Genomic DNA, 19,962 nt, shown 5'->3' on the forward strand with positions numbered 1-19,962 from the left:
GACTCACAAAACAAACGCTCTACTCGGAACTCCTACACGACAAACGAGCCAAAGGTGGACAGAGGAAACGTTACAAGGACCACCCTCAAAGCCTCCCTGATAAAGTGCAACATCCCCACCGACACCCGGGAGTCCCTGGGCCAAAGACCAGTCCGCCCTAAGTGGAGGAAGTGCATCCGGGAGGGCGCTGAGCACCTCGAGTCTCGTCGCCAAAAGCATGCAGAAAGCAAGCGCAGGCAGCGGAAGGAGCGTGCAGCAAACCAGACTCCCCACCCACCCTTTCCTTCTACCACTGTCTGTCCCACCTGTGACAGGGACTGTAATTCCCATAATGTCCTGTTCAACCACCTGAGAACTCACTTTTAGAGTGGAAGCATCTTCCTCGATTCCGAGGGACTACCTATGACGATGATGGACTGGTTTCTGTCGCAGTGGAACAGGAGTCGGCCATTCAGCCCCTCGAGCCTGTTCCGCCATTCAATGAGATCGTGGCTGATCTGTGACCTATCCCTAGATACCTGCCTTTTCCCCCCATATCACTGAATACCTTTGGTTCAAAACAAATCTATCAGTCCCAGATTTAAAATTAACAACTGACCTCGCACCAATTGCAGTTTGAGGAAGAGAGTTCGAAACTTCTACCACCCTTTGTGGTGGTTGAAAGTACGTTGGATGAAGTGCCGTTTTTTTTGGAATGCTTGGGTTTGCCGCGCCCTCCTTCCACCGTATGCGCTTCGTCTCCGCGTGCTCCCGGCTAAGAGACTCGAGGTATTCGACGCTGTTGGGGTAAAAAGAAGACTTCTTTTCTTCAAGGTGGTCTCCCTGATATAATGAATCGACATCAGCCCGTATCCCCGCCCGTATAGCGACCGCGGAATCACTCAGACGAAACCTCGGTTCAACGGGTTTTTATTCAAGCATGCAGGGGAAGGTTTCACGGATGGACCTTCTAAGAACAGAGGTTTTACATCGACAGTTATACAGTTTTTCGAGGTGTGCGACCCTCCTACAAACCCACCGATTGGCCGACTGCTATTACATTGATTTGGTGACCATTATCAGACTGGCTCCGAGTGGCTTTCCCACAGCTGTCCATCTCCCATCACACGGCACCCTCCCGGAATGTGTGGTTAGTGGCGTCAACTTTATCGCAATTCCTGATGAGGTGTTGATTAACCTTGTTTCCCAGGGTGGGCCTCCTTATCCCTCTCCCAAGAACTCTAGTCCAAACTACCAGTCAGTAATATCAGTCTGCACTATAGAATTCAACGCATTTACCAGCAAGCTTTGCTTTTTAGCTGTTCTCCATTTTAAACCCATTTTTAAGCGAGTGTTATAAGTGTGCTTTACATACATATGCGAGTTTTACATACAATCTGTCAATTTACGATATATTTCAGTCCCTACCGTCAGGCAGAGGAACTGCTGATTCCTCAGAATCTGCTAATACAGTCTGAGCGTCGGCAATCCAGAAACCTCGGGACCGAGGCCGTTCCGGATTCCGGATACTTCCGGATTTTGGAACGTCTTTGCCCGGGCCGAGGTAGGTGGGGTCGGGCAGCCAAGGTAAGGGGGCGAGGTCAGCCCGCCGAGGTAAGGGAGAGAGGGGGGGAGAAAGCGGGGAGCCGGGTCCGGGTCAAGGTCGGGCCGGGATGAGGTCGGGCCACCGAGGGCCAGGGCGAGGTAGGGCCGAGGCGAGGTAGGGCCGGGGCGAGGTAGGGCCGAGGCGAGGTCGGGCTGCCGAGGCGGGGGGGGATTCCGGATTCCGGAACATTTTCCGGTTTCCGGATGACCCCGCCGTGGATCGGCCCGGTGTCCAGATTCTGGACCACTCCGGATTTTGGAACTCCGGATTTCGGACGCTCAACCTTTACTGATAAGCCCTTCAACCTGGACCATGTGTCAGATCAATTCACTGCCTTCAGTATCCGCTTTGGTGACCATCTGTCTGTCTACTTCCACTTTAGTGACCGTATTTTATCCCCTTACAGGCAGATTATTCCCTTCCATTTTGAGCGGTCTTGCACCAGATGCCGGTGGGGACATTGAACCTCTTCGAGGTGGCCTTGTGGGTGTCCTTGAAGCGTGACCTCTGCCCGCCTGGGGCTCGTCTGCCGTGTCGGAGCTCCGGGTAGAGCGCGTCCTTCTCTCTGTCTACCCGATCTGTCCCCCCTTTATATCTTGTGTTGCAGCTGAAGCAAATCCCAGGAAAAGACAACCCAATTTTCCTTCCCTCGGACCCAGAACTCGATTGGCTGCTGGCCAAGATGTGGGTGCGAAGTGCAGATTCCAACGTCCATCAAATAGTCACCCACCTTCTGAAGACCCAACTGATTCGGGAGCCGTTCTGCATTGCCACGTTGCGACAACTACCCTCCGTGCATCCCATTTACAAGGTACGACACTCAAGAGGAACGCCACAACTAACGTAAATTCTGAAAGACGGTGTGAAGTTACCGAAAGCATTGTTATTATTGCAGAAAGCATCCCTCCCTCAGTATACAGCAAGAGAAGTAACAAGCCAGCAAATCAGCCAATACACAAATCTGCGAGAGATGGAGTATAATGTGGGAAAATGTGAGGTTCTCCACTTTGGCAGAAAAAATAGAAAAGCAAATTATTATTTAAAAATGGAGATAAATTGCAAAGTGCTGCAGTACAGAGGGACCTGGGGGTCCTTGTGCATGAAACACAAAAAGTTAGTAGGCAGGTACAGCAAGTGATCAGGAAGGCAAATGGAATGTTGGCCTTTATTGCAAAGGGGGATAGAGTATAAAAGCAGAGAAGTCCTGCTACAACTGTACAGGGTATTGGTGAGGCCACACCTGGAGCACTGCGTGCAGTTTTGGTCTCCGTATTTAAGGAAGGATATACCTGCATTGGAGGCTGTTCAGAGAAGGTTCACTCGGTCGATTCCGGAGATGAGGGGGTTGACTTATGAGGATACGTTGAGTAGGTTGGGCCTATACTCATTGGAGTTTAGAAGAATGAGAGGTGATCTTATTGAAACTTATAAGATAATGAGGGGGTTCGACAAGGTGGATGCAGAGAGGATATTTCCACTCGTAGCGGAAACTAAAACTAGGGGACATAGTCTGAGAAAAAGGGGCCACCCATTTAAAACTGAGATGAGGAGAAATTTCTTCTCTCTGAGGTTGTAAATCTGTGGAATTCTCTGCCCCAGAGAGCTGTGGAGGCTGGGTCATTGAATATATTTAAGGCGGAGATAGACAGATTTTTAAGCGATAAAGGAGTGAAGGGTTATGGGGAGCGGGCGGGGAAGTGGAGCTGAGTCCATGATCAGATCAGCCATGATCTTATTCAATGGCAGAGCCGAATGGCCGACTCCTGCTCCTATTTCTTATCAAGATTTCTGTACATTTGAAGTGCATTCAAACTGATTGGATCCGGTGAGATTTTACAGTGAGTAGGGAAGGGTTCGGTCTTAATCTTCTACGGAATGGGTCTGCATGTCAGGAGTTTAACCATTTGCATTCTATACGATGTGACTGCTTGCTTAGGATTATATATACGGGGACTGAATATGAACGTGTTGTGAATGGGGAGTGCGTGTGGTCGGTCCATTTGACTACAAGGGGATTAAATGGAACGGGTTTAATCCATTTTGTACTCTATATATTGGGACCCAATAGAAAGAGGTTGGTCCATTGGTATTGTATACAGTGGAACTGAACAGGAAGGGCTTGGGTCCACTGAGATGCCATATCGTGGGATTGAATGTGAGTGGTTTGATGACCTGAATGTCTTTGAAGCTCGCTGTATTCCCTCTCGTGGTTTGATGCACTGCCTTACTTGTTCAGGATGGATCAGATATTACTTCTGCCACAGAAAATAGGAGCAGTAGTAGGCCATTCGGCCCTTCGAATCTGCACCACCATTCAGTATGATCATGGCTGATCCTCTATCTCAACACCATATTCCTGCTTTCTCCCCATACCCCTTGATGGCTTTTGTGTCTAGAAATCTATCTATCTTCCTCTTCAATATGTTCAGTGACTTGGCCTCCACAGTCTTTTGTGGTAGAGAATTCCACAGGTTCACCACCCTCTGAGTGAAAACATTTCTCCACATCTCGGTCCTAAATTTCCTACCCCGTATCCTGAGACTGTGAGCCCTTGTTCTAGACTTCCCAGCCCCGGGGAAACATCCTCCCCGCATCCAGTCTATCCAACCCAGTCAAAATGTTATACGTTTCAATGAGATCCCCTCTCATTCTTCTAAACTCTAGTGAATACAGGCCTAGTCGACCCAATCTCTCCTCATACGAGTCCTGCCATCCCAGGAATGAGTCTGGTGAACCTTTGCTGCACTCCCTCAATGGCAAGTAATATCCTTTCTTAGGTAAGGAGACCAAAACTGTACACAATACTCCAGGTGTGATCTTACCAAAGCCCTGTATAACTGTAGTAAGACATCCTTGCTCCTGTACTCAAATCCTCTTGCAGTGAAGGCCAACATACCATTTGCTTTCCTAACTGCTTGCTGCACCGGCATGTTTGCTTTCAATAACTGGTATATTCCAATTAATTTATGTGTTCTTTCAGCTCCTTACTCCTCACACGCGATTCACGCTGGATACAAATATTCGAGCCAGAAAAGAGCTGTTATCTGAAAGTGGAATTCTAAACAAGGTCAGCGATGTTTTATGAGCTCTCTCTGTTCAGACACCTTGTGAATTTTTTTCAAATACTAATTTTGTGCCCATCAAGGTATGGGTTGTTGGTGCTGGGCTATGGAACATTTTCCATTTCAGGCACCCAACTCCCGTCAAATATTCCTAGGGCAGGTACAGCACTGGGTTAGATAAAGAGTAAAGCTCCCTATACACTGCCCCATCAAACACTCCCAGGGCAGGGACAGCATGGGTTAGATACAGAGTAAAGCTCCCTCTGCACTGTCCCATCGAACATTCCCAGGGCAGGGACAGGGGGTTAGATACAGAGTAAAGCTCTCTCTACACTGCCCCATCAAACACTCCCAGGGCAGGTACAGCATGGGTTAGATACAGAGTAAAGCTCCCTCTGCACTGTCCCATCGAACACTCCCAGGGCAGGTACAGCACAGGGTTAGATACAGAGTAAAGCTCCCTCTGAACAGTCCCATCAAACACTCCCAGGGCAGGTACAGCACGGGTTAGATACAGAGTAAAGCTCCCTCTGCACTGTCCCATCAAACACTCCCAGGGCAGGTACAGCACGGGTTAGATACAGAGTAAAGCTCCCTCTGCACTGTCCCATCAAACACTCCCAGGGCAGGTACATGCACGGGGTTAGATACAGAGTAAAGCTCCCTCTACACTGTCCCATCAAACACTCCCAGGGCAGGTACATGCACGGGGTTAGATACAGAGTAAAGCTCCCTCTACAATGTCCCAAACACTCCCAGGGGATTTGCAGGATCTTCCGGAGACATCGCTGGTGGTATTTCTCCAGCGATGGAGTTTCTCCATCATTTGCTCCATGTTATCAATGCTATTACACTCATTGTTCCTCCGAACTTTGTTTGCTTGTTCCTGCTAATCCCCAAATACTGTTTCCTGCAAGCACACCTCCCCCATCCTCATTTCTCTCTGTGTTGAAATGAAGGTTGCTTGTACCATCTCATTCAATCCGAGGACCTCAGAACTGTGGCACCCTTTCCAATCGCCTTCCCTTCCTGTCACAGTCTCTCAAAACCCCGAAACTTGACATCATTCGACCACCACTTACGGATTCATCTCCGTTTTTCTTTATTCCTGCACTTGGCAAGGTCCTGCACTAAGTCAGCCCTTGCTCAGTCTGGGTCAGAAGGTCGTGGGTTCAAGTCCCACCCCAGAGGCTTGAGCAAAAGAAATCTAGGCCAGCACTGAGGGAGCGCCGTGCTGTCGGAGGGGCCGTCTTTCCGGCTTTTTTTTTTTAAACCGAGGCCCCGTCTGCCCTCTCAGGTGGACGTAGAAGTTCCCATGGCTCTATTCCGAAGAAGAGCAGGGAACTTATTCTTGGAGTCCTGGCCAATATCTCTCAATCAACAGCACTAAAACAGATTATCTGCTCGTCGCGTGATAGGTACTATGTAAATGCAAGTCTTTCTTTCTGTTATGGGCCTTGGCTGTTCACCAAGGCTTCTTCGTAATATAAACGAAACCTCATCTATAGTTCACTGTCCACCCCTTGTCAGCAACAAATCTGATCACTTGCCCTTAAGAGGTGGGCTGAAATCTTTGTGTTTCATCCAAAAGGCAATGGCTACTGGGGTCAAAGGTCAAATATTACTATCCCACCGAGAGTTCCTCGCCATCACCTACCAATCGCTGTGCCTGCCAGACAACCTGGAAGAGCGCGGAGTCAAAGAGCTAAAGAGATACTATTATAAAGATGACGGCCTACAGATCTGGTGTGCGATACGCAAGTGAGTGAGCGATGATAAGTAAATTCATAGAACACTTTGTCCTTTTGGAATATGGGAGCTGATTGGTAAGGCTCCCCAGGGTCCAGTGTGCAGGCACTGTTCACTGACATAACATAAGAAATAGGAGCAGGAGTCGGCCATTCGGCCCCTCGAGCCTGCTCCGCCACTCAATAAGATCACGGCTGATCATCGACCTCAGCTCCACTTTCCCGCCCGCTCCCTCGATTCCCCAAGACTCCAAAGATCTAGCGCTCTCAGCCTTGGATACCCTCCGAATTTAGTGGACTGGCCGTGTGTTTCCTGGGTGCTCGCCCTCTCCGAGTGAGATTGGCGAGGCCCTCACGCCGGCGGGGAGAGACCACCGCTGGGGAGCGCCCGTTGGCACGCGCCGGCGTGCAACGGCGACAAAGGTCCTCCCGCCCCGCTCCTTGCCGAGATCGGTGCGGGCAGCCCCTCCGCTCCGGCAGTAGAGGACGCCACCGCGTGGAGGCAGGTCTCACCTGAACGGTAAGTATGGCGGCCTGCAAGACAAGGTGAGTGCACTTGTTTCCTTCATTTCTTTTCCAGCAATTTTGGTCCCCTGAAGGATTGGTAATATTTTTTTTCATTTTGTTGAAAATAGTTTTTTTTTTCCAGTTCCCTCCCCACCCCCCTCCCTGAGTCCGTCTCTATCCTTGGCGTTACTTTGCCAAGGATCGCATTTGCCGCCCAGAATCCGACCTGCCGCCCGCTGCCCGAGCAGAATCGGCGTGTAACACCCATTTTTGCCGCCGGGCGTTTTTTTCCCCCCCCCCCCACCCCCATTTTTCCACCAAAGTTCCGCCCCAAAGTACCGTCAGGATCTTAGCCTTCCTTTCGACGTGGACCATGTACAGTAGACACCTCAAATCGCTGGAGAAATACCACCAACTGTAAAGTCCTGACACAATACCACAAATCCACACGAGGCACATTCTACGGACAAGGTCACTCCATGACCTGAACCTTTATTCAAAGGACCAAGGAGTGCTGATCCTGCGTGGGACCTCCCTTTATATACCTGGATGACCAGGTGAGGAGTGTCTCCCACAAGTTCACCCCCTGTGGACAAGGTGTGCATTTCTTACGTATATACAGTATTGCAGTGTTGTTACATAAAGGTTACATACATGACACCAACGATGTCTCCGCCAGATCCTGCAAATCCCCTGGGAGGCCAGAAGCACCAACGTTATGCCATGGTACATCAGTCATTGAAAGTTGGCATGCAGGTACAGCAGACGGTGAAGAAGGCAAATGGCATGTTGGCCTTCATAGCGAGAGAATTTGAGTATAGGAGCAGGGAGGTCTTGCTACAGTTGTACAGGGCCTTGGTGAGGTCACACCTGGAATATTGTGTTCAGTTTTAGTCTCCTAATCTGAGGAAGGACATTCTTGCCATTGAGGGAGTGCAGCGAAGGTTCACCAGACTGATTCCCGGGATGGCAGGACTGAAATATGAAGAAAGACTGGATCGACTAGGCTTATATTCACTGGAATTTAGAAGAATGAGAGGGGATCTCATAGAAACGTATAAAATTCTGACGGGATTGGACAGGTTAGATGCAGGAAGAATGTTCCCAATGTTGGGGAAGTCCAGAACTAGGGGTCACAGTCTAAGGATAAGCGATAAGCCATTTTGGACCGAGATGAGGAGAAACTTCTTCATTCAGAGAATTGTGAACCTGTGGGATTCTCTACCACAGAAAGTTGTTGAAGCCAGTTCGTTAGATATATTCAAGAGGGAGTTAGATGTGGCCCTTATGGCGAAAGGGATCAAGGGGTATGGAGAGAAAGCAGGAATGAGGTACTGAGGTGATGATCAGCCATGATCATATTGAATGGTGGTGCAGGCTCGAAGGGCCGAATGGCCTACTCCTGCACCTATTTTCTATGTTAGCGCCCTCGATCAAGCCAACATCCCCAGCATCGAAGCATTGACCACACTCGACCAGCTCCGTTGGGTGGGCTACATTGTTCGCATGCCCGACACCAGACTCCCAAAGCGAGCGCTCTGTTCGGAAATGTCCAACTCCTGCTCCTATTTCTTATGTTCTTATTTAACCTCAAAAGGCTGTGCCTAATGTGTAAAGTGTTCTGACTGATCCTCAACGCATCTGAATGTGACTTTCAGATTTGTCACCAAAATTGTGTCGTTGTACTATGAGAATGACCAGCAAGTAATTGATGATCCTGAACTTCAGGCCTGGATTAAGGAACTCACTGAAGTTGGATTACGAGACCTTAAACACTATGGTAAGTGAATGTAAACTAGTGCATGAACAAAACGGTCCTTACCTTGCAAAGAGTCTTGCGACCAGGATTCTCTCTATTACGTTGATAAGTTATCACGGGAGCACAGCTGCGGCAGTAATGGAAGCTTCTCCCCCAGGTCTCTCTCTTTGTATTATAGTTTTCACCCCTGGAGTTAGGATACAGATCAGCCGTGCTCCAATTTAATGGCGAAACAGGCTCGAGGGGCTGAATGCGGCCTATCCCTGTGCCGATATCCCTCCCCTGAAGGCACTGAAATTCCTGGTTGCTGGCCCCTGGTACCTCACCCAAGGTGGCCACTGGCCATGCAATGAGCCTCACAGCCAAGCTCAAAACAGTCATCATCATCATAGGCAGTCCCTCGGAATCGAGGAAGACTTGCTTCCAATGTAAAAGTGAGTTCTCAGGTGACTGAACAGTCCAATACAGGAATTACAGTCTCTGTCACAGGTGGGACAGACAGTGGTTGGAGGAAAGGCAATAAACAAGTGTAAGACTGTTCTTTCCCCCTCAAACATTGGGGGTAAAATTCGTCTTGTCGGGAGTGCAAGGCGGGCGGTAGTGAATCGAGAGCATATTTTATACCTATCAGGTTTTCTACCCCATTGAAGTCACTGGGCGATTCACGATCATACCACCCCAGGGCAATTGCACCCCAACTCACTGTACGTCGCCAAGAAATATAATTTGAAAAAAGGTTGGACAGAGTGAATTCCGTCCTTGTGAGTACAAACTTAAGCAGAATTCATCTCCAATTCAACACTAATTCCCAGTTAACTTGCACCTCACAGAGAAAGCAGGCAACTCTTGGATGTGGGAATTTGAAAAATGTACCAGTTCAGTAGGGGTCACATGATCTGCGGTTGGGACTAAGATGTGTTTTTGGGACTTGCGGAAGGAGCTTTACTCTGTATCTAACCCTGTGCTGTACCTGCCCTGGGAGTGTCTGTTGTGTAATGAGAGAGGACTAATTAGCAATCTTGTTGTGTGAGGCCCCCTGGGGAAGAGTGACCATAATATGATAGAATTCTTTATTAAGATGGAGAGTGACACAGTTAATTCAGAGACTAGAGTCCTGAACTTAAGGAAAGGTAACTTCGATGGTATGAGACATGAATTGGCTAGCATAGACTGGCAAATGATACTTAAAGGGTTGACGGTGGTTAGGCAATGGCAGATCACATGGATGAACTTCAACAATTGTACATCCCTGTCTGGAGTAAAAATAAAATGGGGAAGGTGGCTCAACTGTGGCTAACAAGGGAAATTAAGGATATGTTAAGTCCAAGGAAGAGGCATATAAATTGGCCAGAAAAAGCAGCAAATCTGAGGACTGGGAGAAATTTAGAATTCAGCAGAGGAGGACAAAGGGTTTAATGAGGAGGGGGGAAATAGAGTATGAGAGGAAGCTTACAGGGAACATAAAAACTGACTGCAAAAGCTTCTATAGATATGTGAAGAGAAAAAGATTAGTGAAGACTAACGTAGGTCCCTTGCAGTCAGAATCAGGTGAATTTATAATGGCGAACAAAGAAATGGCAGACCAATTGAACAAATACATTGGATCTGTCTTCACTAAGGAAGACACAAATAACCTTCCAGAAATACTAGGGGTTCGAGGATCTAGTGAAAAGGAGGAACTGAAGGAAATCCTTATTAGTCAGGAAATTGTTGTTAGGGAAATTGATGGGATTGAAGGCAGATAAATCCCCAAGGCCTGATAGGCTGCATCCCAGAGGAAGTGGCCCCAGAAATGTTGGATGCATTGGTCATCATTTTCCAACATTCTATTGACTCTGGATCAGTTACTATGGACTGGAGGGTAGCTAATGTGACACCACTTTTTAAAAAAGGAGGGAGACAGAAAGCGGGTAATTATAGTGATATCAGTTGTGGCGAAAATGTTGGAATCAATTATTAAAGATGAAATAGCAGCGCATTTGTAAAGCAGTGACAGGATCGGTCCAAGTCAGCATGGATTTATGAAAGGGAAATCATGCTTGACAAATCTTCTAGAATTTTTTGAGGATGTAACTAGTAGAGTGGACAAGGGAGAACCAGTGGATGTGGTGTATTTAGACTTTAAAAAGGCTTTTGACAAGGTCCCACACAAGAGATTAATGTGCAAAATTAAAGCACATGGTATTGGGGGTAATGTATTGACGTGGATAGAAAACTGGTTTGCAGACAGGAAGCAGAGAGTCGGGATAAACGGGTCCTTTTCAGAACGGCAGGCAGTGACCAGTGGGGTGCCGCAGGGCTCAATGCTGGGACCCCAGCTATTTACAATATACATCAATGATTTAGATGAAGGAATTGAGTGTAATATCTCCAAGTTTGCAGATGACACTAAACTGGGTGGCGGTGTGAGATGTGAGGAGGATGCTAAGAGGCTGCAGGGTGACTTGGACAGGTTAGGTGAATGGGCAAATGCATGGCAGATGCAGTATAATGTGGATAAATGTGAGGTTATCCACTTTGGTGACAAAAACAGGAAGACAGAATATTATCTGAATGGTGACAGATTAGGAAAAGGGGAGGTGCAACGAGATCTGGGTGTCATGGTACATCAGTCATTGAAGTTTGGGGCATGCAGGCGGTGAAGAAGGCAAATGGCATGTTAGCCTTCATAGCTAGAGGATTTGAGTATAGGAGCAGGGAGGTCTTGCTGCAGTTGTACAGGGCCTTGGTGAGGCCACACCTAGAATATTGTGTACAGTTTTGGTCTCATAATCTGAGGAGGGGCGTTCTTGCTATTGAGGGAGTGTAGCGAAGGTTCACCAGACTGATTCCCAGGACTGACATATGAGGAGAGACTGGATCAACTGGAGTTTAGAAGGATGAGAGGGGATCTCATAGAAACATATAAAATTCTGACAGGATTGGACAGGTTAGAGGTAGGAAGAATGTTCCAGAACCAGGGATCACAGTCTAAGAATAAGGGGTAAGCCATTTAGGGCCGAGCTGAGGAGAAACTTCTTCACTCAGAGAGTTGTTAACCTGTGGAATTCCCTACCGCAGAGAGTTGTTGAGGCCAGTTCATTAGATATAGTCAAAAGGGAGTTAGATATGGCCCTTACGGGCAAAGGTATCAAGGGGTATGGAGAGAAAGCAGGAATGGGGTACTGAAGTTGCATGATCAGCCATGATCATATTGAATGGTGGTGCAGGCTCGAATGGCGTGCTCCTGAAATAATTTCTATGCTTCTATGCTTTTATGACAGTGTAGAGGGAGCTTTACTCTGTATCTAATCCCGTGCTGTACTGCCCTGGGAGTGTTTGATGGGACAGTGTAGAGGGAGCTTTACTCTGTATCTAACCCATGCTGTACCTGCCCTAGCGGTGTTTGAGGGGGCAGTGTAGAGGGAGCTTTACTCTGTATCTAACCCGTGCTGTACCTGCCCTAGGGGTGTTTGATGGGATAGTGTAGAGGGGTGTTTACTCTGTATCTAACCCCGTGCTGTACCTGCCCTGGGAATGTTTGATGGGGACAGTGTAGAGGGAGCTTTACTCTGTATCTAACCCATGCTGTACCTGCCCTAGGGGTGTTTGATGGAACAGTGTAGAGGGGTGTTTACTCTGTATCTAACCCCGTGCTGTACCTGCCCTGGGAATGTTTGATGGGGACAGTGGAGAGGGAGCTTTACTCTGTATCTAACCCGTGCTGTACCTGCCCTGGGAGTGTTTGAGGGGGCAGTGTAGAGGGAGCTTTACTCTGTATTTAACCCCGTGCTGTACCTGCCCTGGGAGTGGTTGATGGGACAGTGCAGAGGGAACATTACTCTGTATCGAACCCGTGTTGTACCTGCCCTGGGAGTGTTTGATGGAACAGTGTAGGGGGAGCTTTATTCTGTATCTGACCCCCTGTACCTGCCCTGGGAGTATTTGATGGGACAGTGTAGAGGGAGCTTTACTCTGTATCTAACCCATGCTGTACCTGCCCTGGGAGTGTTTGATGGGACAGTGTAGCGGGAGCTTTACTCTGTATCTAACCCATGCTGTACCTGCCCTGGGAGTGTAAGATGGGACAGTGTACAGGGAGCTTTACTCTGTATCTAACCCCCTGTACCTGCCCTGAGAGTGTGTGATGGGAAAGTGTAGAGGGAGCTTTACTCTGTATCTAACTTGTGCTATACCTACCCTGGGAGTGTTTGATGGGACAGTGTAGAGGGAGCTTTCCTCTGTATCTAACCCCGTGCTGTACCTGCCCTGGGAGTGTTTGATGGGACAGTGTAGAGGGAGCTTTACTCTGTATCTAACCCCGTGCTGTACCTGCCCTGGGAGTGGTTGATGGGACAGTGTCGAGGGAGCTTTACTCTGTATCTAACCCCGTGCTGTACTTGCCCTGGGAATGATTAGTGCTAACACACTGTGTATTTTTTAGGAATGCCGACAGCTTTCAGTACAGTGACTGATCTGTGCAAGTTCCTCACCATGGTGATCTTCACCTGCAGCAGCCAGTACGCAGCAGTGAATAACGGACAGGTAACGCTCCCACATCCCTCCGGCACTCTGCACGATTTGGTTATTGGTGTAAATTTACCTCCTGGGTTAATTTGTTGTGTCCTTTGCTCCTCTCCTGGAGGCCTGCACTGTTCCACAGACTCTGGTCACCATCCGGCACCTCACCAACCTGAGGATTCCTTTAAGAGAATCTTCATCATCATCATAGACGGTCCCTCGAACGAGGATGACTTGCTTCCACACCAAAAGGGATGAGTTCACAGATGTTTCAATGAAGGACCCGATGTTCCAGGTCCTGAACTCTAAGTGAGGGGGTGGAAGATGCCTGTGGGTGGATTTTTTTAACGTGGGGTGGCTGTTGCACACCAGCCACCACACGGGCTTGACAGAGCGAGGTCTTGGTCCAGTGGCAAGGGTTAACCAGGACGACTGGAGACCAGCTCTGCTGCACGGGCCTAGTGCGCGCACATATCGCAGGGTGGGCTGGGCCAGTGCTGCCCCTGGGCCCTCGCCTCTTCTGTGCCCCGTCCCCTCATTCGCCGCTCCTCCGCCCCGATCCCTCGCCGCTCCTCCGCCCCGATCCCTCGCCGCTCCTCCGCCACAAACATTCGCGGTTCCTCCGCCCCGATCTCTCGCCGCTCCTCCGCCCCGATCCCTCGCCGCTCCTCCGCCCCGATCTCTCGCCGCTCCTCCGCCCCGATCTCTCGCCGCTCCTCCGCCCCGATCTCTCGCCGCTCCTCCGCCCCGATCTCTCGCCGCTCCTCCGCCCCGATCTCTCGCCGCTCCTCCGCCCCCGATCTCTCGCCGCTCCTCCGCCCCGATCTCTCGCCGCTCCTCCGCCCCGATCTCTCGCCGCTCCTCCGCCCCCGATCTCTCGCCGCTCCTCCGCCCCGATCTCTCGCCGCTCCTCCGCCCCGATCTCTCGCCGCTCCTCCGCCCCGATCTCTCGCCGCTCCTCCGCCCCGATCTCTCGCCGCTCCTCCGCCCCCGATCTCTCGCCGCTCCTCCGCCACGAACATTCGCCGCTCCTCCGCCCCGATCTCTCGCCGCTCCTCCGCCCCCGATCTCTCGCCGCTCCTCCGCCCCGATCTCTCGCCGCTCCTCCGCCCCGATCTCTCGCCGCTCCTCCGCCCCCGATCTCTCGCCGCTCCTCCGCCCCCGATCTCTCGCCGCTCCTCCGCCCCGACCTCTCGCCGCTCCTCCGACCCGATCTCTCGCCGCTCCTCCGCCCCCGATCTCTCGCCGCTCCTCCGCCCCGATCTCTCGCCACTCCTCCGCCCCGATCTCTCGCCGCTCCTCCGCAACATTTGCCGCAACCGGCGATCCCGGCACAAAGGGGCTGCACGGCCTCTTGCTGGGCCGTATCATTCAGTGTAACCCAGGCCAAGCTGGAGTCCGATCCTCACCCACACACGGACGTGCCAACAAAGGGCATCTGTACAGCAATCAGTAACCCCAGGCAGAGTTTGCCCCTCTCTCTGCTCAAGGTTCCCTCTCTCCCCCTGCACCAATTTCAACTGCTGCCCTGGCTGAGATCGGACGTCAAACCATAGCCTGAAGCTGGGACCGACTGGCCCTGACCAGATTGGTGTCAAGCCGGATGATGCCTTTACCCGCTCGGCCACCGGGAGTGCTCATTCCCAACGCACTCCTGGCCGGCCTCCCACATTCTGCCCGACGTAAACTTGAGTTCATTCAGAACTCGGCTGCCACGTGTCCTAACTCGCACCGAGTCCTGCTCACCCATCACCCCCTGTGCTCGCTGCCCCGTGTCCTAACTCGCACCGAGTCCCGCTCACCCATCACCCCCTGTGCTCGCTGCCCCGTGTCCTAACTCGCACCGAGTCCCGTTCACCCATCACCCCCTGTGCTCGCTGACCCCGTGTCCTAACTCGCACCGAGTCCCACTCACCCATCACCCCCTGTGCTCGCTGCCCCGTGTCCTAACTCGCACCGAGTCCTACTCACCCATCACCCCCTGTGCTCGCTGCCCCGTGTCCTAACTCGCACCGAGTCCTACTCACCCATCACCCCCTGTGCTCGCTGACCCGTGTCCTAACTCGCACCGAGTCCTACTCACCCATCACCCCCTGTGCTCGCTGCCCCATGTCCTAACTCGCACCGAGTCCCACTCACCCATCACCCCCTGTGCTCGCTGCCCCGTGTCCTAACTCGCACCCAGTCCCGCTCACCCATCACCCCCTGTGCTCGCTGACCTACATTGTCTCCCGGTTAAGCAACGCCTCGATTTCAAAATTCTCATCCTTGTTTACAAATCCCTCCATGGCCCTCACCCCTCCCTATCTCTGTAATCTCCTCCAGCCCCACAACCCCCCGAGATGTCTGCGCTCCTCTAATTCTGCCCTCCTGAGCATCCCTGATTATAATCGCTCCACCATCGGTGGCCGTGCCTTCTGTTGCCTGGGCCCCAAGCTCTGGAACTCCCTCCCTAAACCTCTCTACCTCTCTTTCCTCCTTTAAGATGCTCCTTAAAACCGACCTCTTTCACCGAGCGTTTGGTCACCTGCGCTAATTTCCCCTTATGTGGCTCAATGTCAAACTTATCTGTTTTGTCTTACAATACTCCTGCGAAGTGCCTTGGGACGTTTCACTAAGTTAAAGGCACTACATAAATACAGGTTGTTGTTGAGTCTTTGTTATGAATGGCAGCAGGAATGTGGAGAGCAAGTGCCACCAAGGCTGACTACCTCCGCCCAGTTCCACCTGACTCGATTTGATTTTCCTTCTGTCACTCGACAGTACGACTGGGGTGCCTGGGTGCCCAACTCGCCCTGCTCGATGAGGAGACCTCCTCCCAGTGCCAAGGGGACCGTGACTATGGAGCACATCATGGAGTCCCTGCCGGGGATCACCCAGTCCTGTATCCAGATGGCGATCAGTTGTCATCTCAGCCGCTCAGTGACTGCAATGGTAAGCTGGGCTGCCCCGTGTCCTAACTCGCACCGAGTCCCGCTCACCCATCACCCCCTGTGCTCGCTGCCCCGTGTCCTAACTCGCACCGAGTCCCGCTCTCCCATCACCCCCTGTGCTCGCTGCCCCGTGTCCTAACTCGCACCGAGTCCCGCTCTCCCATCAGCCCCTGAGCTCGCCAACCTACCTCCCATCAGCCCCTGAGCTCGCCGACCCACCTCCCATCAGCCCCTTGCCTCGCCGACCCACCTCCCATCAGCCCCTGGCCTCGCCGACCCACCTCCCATCTGTTAAGTCCTGACTCTAATGTACTGACCTACACGAGACAGATGCTGAAGTCAAGGTCACTCAGGACCTACACCTTTAATTCCAGCTCTCCAGTGCTGCACTTGCCTGAGACCTCCCTTTATATACCTCAGTGGGACAGGTATGGAGTGTCTCCTGCAAGTGCACCCCTGGTGGTAAGGTATGCTTATTGTTACAGGTCATAACCAGTTACAGTCATGTATAGCATGGTAAGACACAATTATACACAGTAATGTGAGGTACATGACACCATCAGCCCCTTGCCTCGCCAACCCACCTCCCATCAGCCCCTTGCCTCGCCGACCCACCTCCCATCAGCACCTTGCCTCGCCGACCCACCTCCCATCAGCCCCTGGCCTCGCCGACCCACCTCCCATCAGCCCCTGGCCTCGCCGACCCACCTCCCATCAGCCCCTTGCCTCGTCGACTCACCTCCCATCAGCCCCTTGCCTCGCCGACCCACCTCCCATCAGCCCCTGGCCTCGCCGACCCACCTCCCATCAGCCCCTGGCCTCGTCGACCCACCTCCCATCAGCCCCTTGCCTCGCTGACCCACCTCCCATCAGCCCCTGGCCTCGCCGACCCACCTCCCATCAGCCCCTGGCCTCGTCGACCTACCTCCCATCAGCCCCTGGCCTCGTCGACCTACCTCCCATCAGCCCCTGGCCTCGTCGACCTACCTCCCATCAGCCCCTGGCCTTGCCGACTGACCTCTGTTACCAGGCCGGTAATGCCACGATTTTAAAATTCCCGTTCCGGTGTTCAATTCCATCCTCGCGCCCTATCCCTATCTCTGAAACCTCCTCCCGCCCCACAACCCTCCGAGACATTTGTGCTCCTCCAATTCTGGCCTCTTGCACAAATTCTGGGGCTGGATGTTCGGCTTTGATGGTCTCGGGGCGGTAATGGTGGCGGGGCGGTAAAGTTAGTGCCCGGGAACAGTTTGCGCCTCAGTGGGTGAGTTTGGGCAGCTGGGCCCTGAGTCAGGGGGCGCAGCGCTAAGGGAGGCGTTAGTGTGGGAAACTCCCGAGCTAAAGAGCCGGGCTGGGAGCGCTCCCAGAGACGCCTGGGAGGCGGGAGGGTAAACTAAAATAAAAACCACAAAAGCTTTACTCTGTATCTAACCCCGTGCTGTACCTGCCCTGGGAGTGTTTGATGGGACAGTGTAGAGGGAGCTTTACTCTGTATCTAACCCCGTGCTGTACCTGCCCTGGGAGTGTTTGACAGGACAGTGTAGAGGGAGCTTTACTCTGTATCTAACCCCGTGCTGTACCTGCCCTGGGAGTGTTTGACAGGACAGTGTAGAGGGAGCTTTACTCTGTACCTGCCCTGGGAGCAGTTTCGAGCTAACACCCTGGGTGGCCTCTCACTGGATGTGCACAATGTAGACAGACAACAATAATGGCGAATGCTTCAAAGAAACTCTTTCTACTTCTGTGTAGAGAAAACTGGGCGATTATGAAGAGGAAGAGTATTTCACCGAAGATGCAGCGAAGGATATCATCTGGGCATTTCAGGAAGAGCTGAAGACAATCGATCACACGATCCGGGAACGTAATCGGAGCCTGGCCCTGGAATACTGCCACCTGAGTCCCCGGAACACCGAGAACTGCATCAACCTCTGAGGGGCCGAGCGGACCGGCTGAGGGAAGGCCATTTGGATACCCCCCGGGACCCCTGATGGTTTCCTGGGGCAATTACTCACCACATCGGCGGGGTGAGGGGGGGGGTCCGAGGGTCTATATGGATATTCCTTTTCTATGAAAGGACCCTTTTAGACCCCTTCTCACTTTAGTTCCAGTGTGTATCGAATAAAATGACTTGATGAATCACCCCAGTGTATCCGTGTATGTGTAGAATGGTAATATTTACAGGGAGACATCCCCGAAGTCTCATTTCTTGCACCCCATTTAGAATTGTACCATTGCGCCTGAATTTCCTCTCCTCATTCTTCCTCAAATGTATCACCCTCACACTTCACCCTGTCTCTGTCCATTCCAGCTGCCTGTCTACATCATCTTGGAGTCCATCACCCTCCTCCTCACGGTTCCCCGTACTTCCAGGTTTCGTAGAACCACGGAAATTTACGGCGCGGGAGGAGGCCATTCGGCCCATCGTGTCCGCACCGGCCGACACAGAGCCACCCGGCCTAATCACACTTTCCAGCTCTCAGTCCGTAGCCCTGCAGGTTACAGCACTTCAGGCGCACATCCAAGTACTTTTTAAATGTGGTGAGGGTTTCTGCCTCTAACACCCTTTCAGGCAGTGAGTTCCAGACCCCCACCACCCTCTGGGTGAAGGCATTTCCCCTCAAATCCCCTCTAAACCTCCCCCCAATTACTTTAAATCTACACCCCTCTGCTAAGGGAAACAGGTCCTTCCTATCCACTCTGTCCAGGCCCCCCATAATATTATCCTCATCATCATAGGCAGTCCCTCGGAATCGAGGAAGACTTGCTTCCACTCTAAAAGTGAGTCCTTAGGTGGCTGAACAGTCCAATACGAGGACCACAGTCTCTGTCACAGGTGGGACAGACAGTGGTTGAGGGAATGGGAGGGTGGGACTGGTTTGCCGCACGCTCCTTCCGCTGCCTGCGCTTGCTTTCTGCATGCTCTCGGTGACGAGACTCGAGGTGCTCAGCGCCCTCCCGGATGCACTTCCTCCACTTAGGGCGGACTGGTCTTTGGCCAGGGACTCCCAGGTGTCGGTGGGGATGTTGCACTTTATCAGGGAGGTTTTGAGGGTGTCCTGGTAACGTTTCCTCTGCCCACCTTTGGCTCGTTTGCCGTGAAGGAGTTCCGAGTAGAGCGCTTGCTTTGGGAGTCTCGTGCCTGGCATGCGGACAATGTGGCCCCGCCCAGCGGAGCTGGTCGAGTGTGGTCAGTGCTTCGATGCTGGGGACGTTGGCCTGGTCGAGGGCACTAACGTTGGTGTGTCTGTCCTCCCGGGGGATTTGCAGGATCTTGCGGAGACATCGTTGGTGGTATTTCTCCAGCGACTTGAGGTGTCTGCTGTACATGGTCCACGTCTCTGAGCCATACAGGAGGGCGGGTATTACTACAGCCCTGTAGACCATGAGCTTGGTGACAGATTTGAGGGCCTAGTCTTCGAACACTCGTTTCCTCAGACGGCCGAAGGCTGCACTGGAGGCGGTGTTGAATCTCCACATCAATGTCTGCCTTTGTTGATAAAAGGCTCCCGAGATATGGGAAATAGTCCAAGTTGTCCAGGGCCACGCCGTGAGTCTTGATGATTGGAGGGCAGTGCTGTGTGATGGGAACCTATGCAGGGAGACAGAGGGAAGTAGAATGGGGGCAGAAGCAAAAGATAGAAAGAAGAAAAGTAAAAATGGAGGGCAGAGAAACTCAAGGCAAAAAGCGGAACAAGGTGGATGAATTAACTGCGCAGATAGCAGTTAATGGATATGATGTAATTGGCATCACGGAGACATGGCTCCAGGGTGACCAAGGCTGGGAACTCAACATCCAGAGGTATTCAACATTTAGGAAGGATAGACAGAAAGGAAAAGGAGGCGGGGTGGCATTGCTGGTTAAAGAGGA

At 51.8% G+C, this 19,962-nt stretch overlaps 1 protein-coding gene across 1 annotated transcript in view; it reads left to right on the forward strand.

Moving 5' to 3' along the window:
* LOC139233004 (polyunsaturated fatty acid 5-lipoxygenase-like) overlaps positions 1–18,223 on the forward strand; it is a 53,318-nt gene extending 35,095 nt beyond the window's left edge. Inside the window, exons 8-14 of the mRNA XM_070863513.1 lie at positions 2,193–2,396; positions 4,566–4,652; positions 6,239–6,408; positions 8,561–8,682; positions 13,085–13,185; positions 15,925–16,095; positions 17,844–18,223. Coding sequence (XP_070719614.1) covers positions 2,193–2,396; positions 4,566–4,652; positions 6,239–6,408; positions 8,561–8,682; positions 13,085–13,185; positions 15,925–16,095; positions 17,844–18,026 — 1,038 coding nt within the window. The 3' untranslated portion in view covers positions 18,027–18,223. The remainder of the gene's footprint in view (positions 1–2,192; positions 2,397–4,565; positions 4,653–6,238; positions 6,409–8,560; positions 8,683–13,084; positions 13,186–15,924; positions 16,096–17,843) is intronic.
* Positions 18,224–19,962: the final 1,739 nt, after the last annotated feature.

The sequence above is a fragment of the Pristiophorus japonicus genome, chromosome 20 (assembly GCF_044704955.1).
Source record: "Pristiophorus japonicus isolate sPriJap1 chromosome 20, sPriJap1.hap1, whole genome shotgun sequence".
In the NCBI taxonomy this organism is placed as follows: Eukaryota; Metazoa; Chordata; class Chondrichthyes; family Pristiophoridae; genus Pristiophorus; species Pristiophorus japonicus.